Below are 11,004 nucleotides of genomic sequence, written 5' to 3' on the forward strand. Positions count from 1 at the left end.
GGAGATTAACCTCTAACAATTTCAAAACAAAATTAGGTAAGCCACATAGAAATAAAAACAACTTCGAGAAATTGATGACAATAATAATTACGTTTTGCTTATCGAAAAGAAGAGGGAAAGCAGAAATAATACGAAAACCCCAGAAAACCGCATACCCTGTATTAAAGAAAATAAGGACTGTGATGCGCAACTTTTTAAACAAGGAACTCGAAAGCAACGGCATGCAGGAATTCCTAAAAAATGGCACACACAATTTTGGCTGATAAGGAAGGACAAAGTGACAATTCCTATCATTCGATACTAACTTTCGAGCCCTTCCCGCTGGCTCAGTTCGTAAAACGCCAAAGCATGCAAAAGTGAAAGTAATACAAAAATAGACATACAAAAACAATAGAAAATTAGCATTTCTATAAGTCTGTTAAATAAGTTTATATAAGTTTGTTTGCATAAGAATGTTTAGATCATGATGACATTGTATTGATTGCATTGTATGTATTTATTATTGTATGTATTTATGTATTGATTGCATTGTATGTATTTAGTGAAGTATCCTTGTATGTATGTATTAACTGAAGTATCCTTGTATAGTATAGAACAAAATGGAAACTGGATCATGCTGCAGACCTTAATATGTACTTGATTGTATAGGAAAATTCCATCTGTGTTGAAGCATACTTGTATAGTGGCATCTTTGTCAAGGCACCCGGATACCTGCCCGGTTATAGCAGTGTCGTTTACCTTCCTCTGACCCAGCCCTATCTTTCTAGGCCGTCGGACCCCTGCAGTACTGCCTCCAGGACAGACCACCCTGCTGACCCCTGGTGGCCCCTGGACGACCCACACCGGCCCTGCTTCCTGGTCCTGCCGCTGCCTGCTGCCTCCTGGAGACTCCTGCCCTGCTCGGCCCTACGGCCTGGTCACTGCTTGGAACCCGGTGCTGCTGCCTGCAGGGTGCCTGTTGGTCCTGCCCTCGCGACTGGTGCTGTGCTGGGGCACAACCGGCTGGCCCCTGCCCTCGCCATCGTCCACCATGGGCCTGGCCTCCTTGCTGCCACCCCTGGTGGCCAACTAGCCTCCGGACCTGGCCTCCTTTAAGGAGAGCCGCCGGGTCAGGAAGGTAAGCCCATCCAATGGATCCTGGGGGCCACGGCCACACGGCCCATAACTACAGCGAGGACGATGGCAACCCAACACCCCTGGGCAGGAACGCCGGCCGACCCGTGAGGATGGCACCCTCACGGTGTTCTTCCCCGTGCCGCACACGGTCCGGTGCTGCGAGGAGGGATGCCGAGCTGCCTACGCCGCGGTCAAGTGGACAGCGCGGCGGCAGTCCCTCCAGCGGCACCTGGAACTTGAGCACGGTGCCAGAATCCGGCGCACCATCAACGTGTGCAGCATCTGCGGCGAGACACTGGGGCTAAGACCAGCCTCCCATGCGCACCTGGCTGCAGTCAACTCGCCCCCTCCCCCTGCTGCCCTGCCACACCAGTGTGGCAGTTGCTCAATGTCCTTCCCCACAAGGAGGGGCTTGAGCAACCACGAACAGTGGCACAAGAGGGAGGCGGCACTAGCAGCCAGGCGTGATCTCGCCGCGCGTGCTACCATGGTGCGTCGGAGCAGGACGACGACGGCCCAGGACGTGGTCGACCAGTTGCACGAGCGCTCGTGCAACTGGTCGGCTGGGCCTACGCTTCGAGCTCGCCGATTCTCTACGAAAAATAAGGTATTTTCGATGCGGCTTCTCTAAATTTTAGTTGGGGTTGTTTTTGAACGTATAAGGACCATATTCGACGCGAAAACCGGGCGGAAAAGGTCTTTATTTTCGTTTATCAAGCGAGTCCTTCTTGACCAGCCAGCGGGCCCAAGATGGCCATGGCTCATACCTTCTGTGCCGGCCATGCCCAACACGCGAAGGGACCAGAGGGTCTCGTCGTCCCCGACCAAGACTGCCAGCGCGGGTGCGTCGCCGAAATCGATTTTTCTGAGGACGGCGACGACATCCTCGCAGCAGTCGCGTTGCAGGTAGAGGCCGCGGAGAAGACCGAGCCGGCGGCGGAAGGTGAAGAAGAAGACGGGATGTCCTCGGTCTCGCAGACGACCGCGGTGGTGGCCCCCGCGCTCGCCGGGTACCTCGGCGGGCGGGCCCAGGCGCGGCTCTGCGAGATCGAGGGCGAAATTCACCAGTTCTGCTCGAACGCGGCCAACAAGGTGCCCGTCGCCGCGAGGAACTACATCACGACCAGAATCTACGAAATCATGGCGCTGTGCTCGGACCTGCGGGCGCACGCGGCGATGGAGCGGGGCGCGGCTATCGCCCTGCGAGGCGAGCTCGTCGAGGCGCGCCGGGAGACCGCGGCACTGCACAGGCGAGCGATCGTCGCCGAGGGTCGCCTGGAGGGGTCGATCGTCTTGGCGCCCGGTCCCGCAGGTGCGGGACGCGATCCCGGCGCGACCGCGGCGGCTCCCGGTTCGGGCCCCGGCGTTCCTGCCGTGGCGGCGGGCGCCGTGAGCTACGCCGCGGCGCTGAGGGTGTCGCCCGCGGCGGGGGCGAGCGGCGTCGGACCGGTCGAGACGGCAGGTGGCGAGGGTGCACGGAAGGCGCCAATCTACGAGCACGTGGCGTTCTTGACGCCCACGGTACCGACGACGACACCGGCGAGGGACGTCCTGCGTCTCCTCAAGACCAACATCGACCCGGCCGCCAAGAACATCAAGAAGGTCACGCTGCGGCACACGAGGTACGGCCTGACGGTTTTCTCGCACGCGCGCGAGTCGATAGACAATCTGAAGGCGGCGATAACGGATAACTCGGTCATGCGATCCTCGTTGTTAGTGCGCGTAGGTGAACAGAGAAACCCGCACGTGAAGTTCAGCGGGATGGACCCGGACGTCGCGCAAAGATCCGGCACGTGCGCGTATGTAGCCGAGGTGGACCCGGGCGCGTTCGCGAGGATAATGAAACGGCCACGATTGTCCGTAGGGAGGACCGCGGTGCACGCCTCTGAAGACCTGCACGTGCCCACGTACACGTTTTGCGCTTCCTACGGCCACGGCAGGTTGGCGTGCCCGCACAAGGCGGAAGCGTCTAGGCCCGTCTGTATGAAGTGCTGCGGCAACCATCTGGCCGCCAGTGCAATGTGAAGATGGGGCAGCCGGAAGTCTGCTGCAACGAGTGCAAGAAGGCCGGCCGCGAGGCGAACCATCCCGCGGGCTTCCCCGAGTGCCCCATCAAAATGGAGAGGGTGGCCCGCCTCAGGGCCACCCGGGTTCTTTTTTCTTTTGTAATTTTATTCTTAAATAACTAGAAACACAAAATACAAAATGACACTGTTATAACAGGGAATTGTGAAAACAAAACAGACAGAGGTAGGTTTTGCACGAAGACATGTCGTGCCATTTCGACATTTTTGTCCACCCCTGTAGCCAGCTGGGTAGCTAGATTGAAACGTCACAAGAACATTTCATTTCACACTGCAACGGGCAAATTGTTCATGTAGTATATTCAGCCAGCATGGAGTAAAGCCAAGACATGGTGTAGCTCAAGGAAATGGTATTACTTTAATGTACTCCATGGTTTCAACTTTGTAAACATCCTCGTGTCACAAAAAAATACAGATAAATGTCAGCCGCTACATGTTCTGCATTCAGGTACACCCCATATAATACAACATATCTGAAGTAGTAACAGTGACGAAATATGTCACAATTAGCTGGACTAACGTGCTGCTGTAGCAGGAAGCCTGCAGGACGTGTGTATGTCACATATCACAGCACCTTGAACTACTCTTCAGTATCAGGTACAGTAATGCACTCCATAGCTGTAGCTTAGCATATATAAAGTTACATGGAAGTAGTAGCAAAAAAATATCACAGCAGGAGCCTATGTGGCTAGCCAGAAGTGCTTCATGTAACACTTATTACCCTCTCATTATAAAAGTGGTAAGCATACAAATAAAAAGCATCATGCAAGCCTGACTAGCATTCTGTACTTCGATATAAATGGCAGGAATAACATGACCTAGTTGAAAACAATATGACTAATACTGTTTTTCTCCACGTACAAGGCATCAGCTGTTAGCTGGAGAATTCCCATCAGGCGCCAAATCAAGAGTTAGCTTCACTATATGTAATGTGTAACACAATTCTAAAGCAGCCATCTAGTGATTTCAGGTAGACACTGGATATGGAACCTTGCAAGAAAAAAAATTGGACCTCAGTGCAACAACACAGAGTACAGAAAGAGCAACGCTAGCATGACTGCCACCTAACTCATATGACTGAAACACCCTAAACATATTAATGATACTTGCTAAAAAATACTAAAACATACTAACGATAAAGTTACAAAAATAGTATGCAATTTCTCGTGCACATAACGGAAATAAGGTAACTATTTAATTTCTGCTACCTTCGAGTAACATCTCAAAGTTTAGAGATCACTAAAAAAATATTTAAATGTACAAAACAAGATCAAAGTTATAATGAACGAATAATAATGAATAATAAAAAAATACAAGTAATAAATAATAAAACTTCAAATTTTCTATTGCCTCCTTGCAGCCACTGCCTCCTGCATTAGCTGGCCCAAGAGCTGCGAAAGCTGCCCTACTGGCCGCAGTGCCTCCGCTACTTGGTCAGCCTGCCGCTCCACAGCAGCCACGACCCGCTCAGTAGCTGCAGCCAGCCGGTCTACGCCCTGGCGGATACCACGAAGGAGCTAGAAAGAAATCATTACATCAGCATCCATTCCCGCACAATCGGTCAAGCACCTCTACAGCAAAGTGACCTGCATAACGAAAGAGTAATTATGTTCGGTCGGTTCCTAGTGTGAGGCGTGCTGTGCACAATGTTTACAAAGTGAGCTGTAAAACGGATGAATTTGGTGGTCCCAAGCACTTTAGGTATAAAGGCGCTCAACTGCATGTATGCTCATTCAGATTACCATATGTTCATCAGTTATGGGGACAAGGACAAACACTTTCTATGTTGTTGTCTGTCTGCACCATTGTATCTGTTTTTTGTTGTTGCTTTTCATGTAGTTGTGCAAAGAAATATCAATACCATATGTACTTTTATGCTGTCGAGCCGCCGGAAAGTTAACAGATGGCATAGCAATAAGTTTGGGATTGCAAATGAGCAAGCGACCATGACATGTATCACTGTAGCAAAGAATGCTAGGCCCTATGTTGCATTTTGTTGCAAAAGCATGTATTGGACCCTGTATATAAATTGTTATTCAAGCATTGCAAGCTGTCGCACTGCCATTATATGTGATGTTTCCCAGCCTTCCAGAACAAGTTAGCAACTTCAAACTTTGTGGAAATAGCCACAGTTCTGAGTGTATTGTGAGGCAAGGTTTTCCTCTTACTGCCTTAATTACAACAATTGCAACTCATTAATCAACAGTGTTCTCCTTTTTTATGTTTCAATAGTTTATTGAGGTTTGTGTTCTCCATCGTCCTCAATGAACTATGCAAGCTATAGTGTTTCTAAGTGCGGCAAAATAAAGGAAACTTTACGGCGATGTGCAGGCTAAATTTGAACTGTGAGTTAGCTACCGCCTTTGCAAATAATTATGAAGATGAAGGGCCCAGAGCATTTTAGGTGTTTTGCATATGCCACTCAATTTACCCCGCTGCCTTGGGAAAAATGTTTCAGACATGAATATTTTTGTGTGATGGGGGAGAACTATCACAATCAGCATGCGCAATCCGATGTGTGTGGTGCAATTACAGCATATGCGGAAAAATTCATTAGCTAATACTTGAAAGTGGGCGGCCAAGGTTTGAAACGAGTAAGTCATATGAGGCAGTGTTTTAAAACGAGTGATTTAATTACAGGCAACTTGCCATGTTTAGGAAACTGCTCAAAAGAAAGAGCTTTAGTGGAAATAGGAATGTATGAAGCTGTTATTGTGTGATTGATTGCAAGTGTCCCTGTTGTCTAGTCCACCCAGTTATTGCCTGTTGCAGAAATGCTAATGGCAGTGATTACTGTGTTTGAAGCTGTTACATTGTGTTAATGATTGCAAGTGACCGTGTTTATGACCATGTACGTAATGTATGATGATGTTCTCGTCCGTCTCCCTTAGTCTTTTTTCAGTTCAGCTATTGAAACACGTGTTAGCCATGTATGTGAGTTAGTGACCTGTGCAGCTCATCAAATTGCTAAAAAAATGTTACACCTGTCTACTGTCATTCTATTACGCTCCACCATATAAAGCAGGCAAGGGCACACGCACTTCGTTTGTCTCGTCGTTCTGTACGACGGTTCTGGCGTAGTCGTCCGCGAGCCGTTCAACTAAGGCCTCCCGGTGAGATACCCGACGAGGGCCTCGAGACCGGCGCTGCACCCGGGGTTGGTAGCCTAGAAAAAGTACCACTTTTTAATGAACTAAACGCACACCTACGTTACGTCCAGTGCATTCAAGCTGTGACATTGCAGGATATTTCCTTTTCACTTACTGGTTCTCGCTCCGCCAGGGCCAGCTGCAGGCTGTGCAGTGGCTGGAGGGCTTCGGGGCAGTGGCTCAACAGGGACCACTCCTGGCTGCTGCAGTGCTCCTATATTGGTTATAGAGGGTACATTCACTCAACGGTTAGAGTAGAAATAGTTTGCGTTCCTTATATACGAAACAGATTCCACAAACGGGAAGGCAACAGGGAAGAGCAAAAGCTTACCTTCACGTGAAAGGCCGCTTGTTCCAGCGGTGGTGCCCACAGATTGCGTTTGGACGGTCACCTCCATGGCGGGCTGCATTATGTATAAGATGCGAAGAAGCAGTTTTGTGAAGTTTGCGTAATCTGCTCCTCCCAATATGCAACTAACGTAGGGTTATGACAGCATAAAAAAATCTCTTGAAATCCCAGTAGTAAACTATCTTGTGCATGCCAGCAGCAAACACATGCCCATAAAGGAAGAAAAACTATATCTGTTATACCAGTGTCACGCAGGCACTTTTGATCTGAATCGATCCCGATCGGGGCAAAATTTCTCTATTTCTATTGCCTCCCTTCGCGGAATGAAGAAAGGAGCCAGTGGCTGTCGTGAAATTCTATCTAAACTGGGCGCGATCGCGAATGAAGCGGCCTGCGTGACTGGGGTATAACACTGCTTACGCTATGCAGTATACACGGCGCAACTACTGTAAATTACTGCCGCGTCCTCCCGTTTTTCGGTGCGTTTGTCAATGGCTTACCTCGTCGAGCGGTTGGTAGAAGGGCTCGCACACTCCGGTCACCGTGGAGGTGCCCACTAAGGCGATGACACGGCCACGAAGGCCGGGCAGACGGCCTCCGCCCGTGCCGCTGCAATTACGGACAGCATTGTAAATATCGCGAGCAACAGAACCGCTCCTCGCACTCACCTTTGACTTGCGGAAGCTGCGGCGGCATCTCGGCGGGAAAGAAATACTTCCTTCCGCCAAAACACTTGCCACTGTTCGGCTGTCTTGGCGGCCGGGCCCTCTGTGTTCAGCAGGGCGGCGAGCTCACTCCAAAGCTGCCGCCTCCGCTCCACCGTGCACTCCTGTGTGAGTGCGCATGATGTCCGCACAAGGTACGGATGGCCCTCCATGAACGCCACCAACAGTTCACGTTGGTGTGGCGACACGTGAGGGCCAAGCCTGACGTTCTTGTGAGACGACATTCTGCAACCGACGAAGAGCGATCTTGCAATTGAACTGCGCGCTCCCGCCAATTTGTTTTGGCGTGCGCGATACCACCTAGCGGACTAAACCAAAATATCTGCCGCTTAAATTAGTTTTCTGCTCTCGCATGAGATTTCCGAGGCGGATTATATGTTGCAACAGTAAGAATTTTTTTCTTATATTACGCGTTTAATTATTAAAGCATCACAAACATTCTGCACTTAATGTATCGTCCCCGATCGAAGCTCAAACTGGTGACGCAAACTTCCGGGGCTGGGCTCGCTCGTTTATTGGCTGTGCTCTCCCTCCCGTTCTCACAAATCTTGCGGACGGCCTACTTTGTGACGTCGCAGCCAGACCGAACGAGCGGAAAAGCGAGCTGTTTGCGCGATCGCACCCCAGAATTTGCTAAAGCACCATAATATGTCAGACGCATGGGTTTGGTCCTATGGAGACAGGTTTGAAAGCACGAGAACCTGTGGTGACACCGAAAGTCGATTGGATAGAGTATATATATCACCTTGTTTATTAATGGACCTCATAGATATTAAAACGATAAAAGGACCAGATGGATGTAAACCTATTAGTGACCACAATCCTGTCACATTCAAACAGAGGAATGGAAGGGCAACCACATAACACACGATTGTGGCGCGTGGACCCAATATTACTACACGACCAAGCAGAAATTGAATGGATACGACTGAGACAGAAAAGAAGCTTAGAAAAGCACAAGGACGGCAATTGGGATGATTTAAAAAAAAGAATGGAAAAAAATACTTGTTGAGGCTGGACAGAATAGAAAAAGAAGACACACCAGAGATCTCAATGAAATCCTAAGAAGAACAAGAATCATAGGAAGAGGAGGCGAAATGACATACTGCATGCAAGAATATGTGGACTGCTTGCGCTACAGATACAAAGAATGTCTGGAGAAAACCAAAGAAATCGAGAGAAAGCAATTCGGCAATCACAGCTTTGAACCAACCGACTTGGGACACAGAGCACGATATCCAAACCGTGACAGGAACCAAACAAGGATAGAGAAAAATAAGATTGAACAACGGCGAAATCACACCAGACGAAGAAACCATTAATGAGGAATTTCTTGAGCACTTTAAAAAAATATTGCAGGAAGAACATCCAACCCAGGAATACAACACCATCGGGCTATTAGAAAACCTTCCCCAAATCAGTGCGGACAAGGAACTACTATGCGCTCCAACCACAACACAGGAAGTACTAAGTATAATCAAGAAAATGACGCATGAATCGGCGCCTGGACCAGATGGAATTTTAACCTGATTCTACTTAACCTTTTTTGATGTGATCGGATCAAAACTAGTGAAGACCCTAAATAACCTTATTCAAAACAAGGAAAAACCACCATCGTTCGCTAAGGGACGAATTATTAATGGATCACCTAACAGTGATCCATTAGATGTCAACGGATGGAGACCCATAACATTACTTAATACTGATTATAAAGTGGCGACAACATTACTAGCACACAGGCTTAGCATTATATTATACTACCCGAGATTATATCTGAATTTCAAGCAGCAGCTGTTCCTGGAAGATCAATTTACGCCTCAGTTGTAACTACCAGGGACAGCTTTGCATATGCAAAACAAAAAGAAAGTAAACGCATCTTCATCTCATTAGATCAGGAAAAAGCATATGACAGAGTTAAACATAACTGCATATACAATACTATAGAAAAATTTGGATTCCCAGCAGCATTCGTACAAATCATTGAAACATTATACCATGGTATGACGAGTGAATTACAAGTCAACAACTTCGTAACAGAGAGGTTTGCAGTCACTAGAGGGGCACGACAAGGATGCAGTCTTTCACCAGGACTCTTTGTCGTGTCCCTAGACCCCTTGTTAAGAGCTGCCGAGCAGAATAACATAATTAGGGGTTTTCCCCTACGAGGAAAACAGGAAACTAAAATCGTGGCCTTTGCAGACGACATTTCATTATTTATGAAAAACGAACATAGCTATCAAGCCTTTCTGCGGATTTTTGAAGATTATGCAATAGCGTCTGGTGCCAAAATAAATCATCAGAAAAGCAAAGCACTTTGTTTTGGTCCACCGGGAAGTAATGCATTACGGGATGTACACATTGTGCAAGTTGTTAAAGTTCTAGGCATTTGGTTTGAGGCAGGCGATATCGCAACAAAACGTTGGGAAGAACCACTAAGGAAAGCAGCCCACTTCGTGGAACAAACACTGAGCCGGGCGGCGAGTCTGCTTGAGAGAGCAGAAGCAATCAAATCGAAATTGTGTGCCCCAGCATTTTATGTGGCGAGAGTCACGACCATGCCTAGGCTTGTCACCAATAAAGTAACGACACTCATAGGACATTATCTCTGGGGCGACAAACCAGCCCCAGTAACACAGAATATCATCAGATTGCCACCATCCAGAGGTGGCTTGGGAATACCGAACGTAGCTCTCATAGGAAGAACTCTAGCAGCCAAAGCGGTGGTTGCATTGGCGAACGCACCACAATACAGGGGAATGTCGGTACTACGGTATTGGCTTGGCTAAGCACGCTTGATCAACACATTACAGACAAGAAATGGCACGGTCCAAGATCGCAAATGCCAATAAAATTCTACAAAACGGCGATCAACACAAAGAAAGCAATATAAGAAATCTGTTCGGAAACAACCATCGCAGAAATGAAGCCCATAGACGCGAGCACCGCAATGGCCATCAGAGCACTAAAACCCGAACATATCAACAAGACCAATACGCAAAAATGGAGGTTCTGGAAAGGAACCAATCTCCCATACGAAATACAAGACTTCGAATGGAAGAGAAAGTGGGGTGTCCTACCAACAAAAGCACGTCTAGCGAAATTTGGAATCACGCAAACGGACCGATGCCCCAACTGCGCAGCATCAGAAAGTCAAGGACATGTATTCAAAGGTTGTCCCCCTGCCAAAGTAATTTGGAGATTAACCTCTAACAATTTCAAAACAAAATTAGGTAAGCCACATAGAAATAAAAACAACTTCGAGAAATTGATGACAATAATAATTACGTTTTGCTTATCGAAAAGAAGAGGGAAAGCAGAAATAATACGAAAACCCCAGAAAACCGCATACCCTGTATTAAAGAAAATAAGGACTGTGATGCGCAACTTTTTAAACAAGGAATTCGAAAGCAACGGCATGCAGGAATTCCTAAAAAATGGCACACAGAATTTTGGCTGATAAGGAAGGACAAAGTGACAATTCCTATCATTCGATACTAACTTTCGAGCCCTTCCCGCTGGCTCAGTTCGTAAAACGCCAAAGCATGCAAAAGTGAAAGTAATACAAAAATAGACATACAAAA

At 47.9% G+C, this 11,004-nt stretch overlaps 1 protein-coding gene across 1 annotated transcript; it reads right to left on the minus strand.

The window, feature by feature from the left end:
• Window positions 1-3,535: 3,535 nt before the first annotated feature.
• On the minus strand, window positions 3,536-7,629 carry LOC140213761 (uncharacterized). The gene is made up of 5 exons (XM_072285082.1): window positions 7,199-7,629; window positions 6,681-6,753; window positions 6,465-6,563; window positions 6,242-6,366; window positions 3,536-4,717 (listed from the first exon to the last, which is right to left on the minus strand). Exons 2-5 carry the CDS (start codon window positions 6,745-6,747, stop codon window positions 4,544-4,546), a joined length of 465 nt encoding a protein of 154 aa, XP_072141183.1. The 5' UTR covers window positions 6,748-6,753; window positions 7,199-7,629; the 3' UTR covers window positions 3,536-4,543.
• Window positions 7,630-11,004: the final 3,375 nt, after the last annotated feature.

The sequence above is a fragment of the Dermacentor andersoni genome, chromosome 10, assembly GCF_023375885.2.
Source record: "Dermacentor andersoni chromosome 10, qqDerAnde1_hic_scaffold, whole genome shotgun sequence".
NCBI lineage: Eukaryota > Metazoa > Arthropoda > Arachnida > Ixodida > Ixodidae > Dermacentor > Dermacentor andersoni.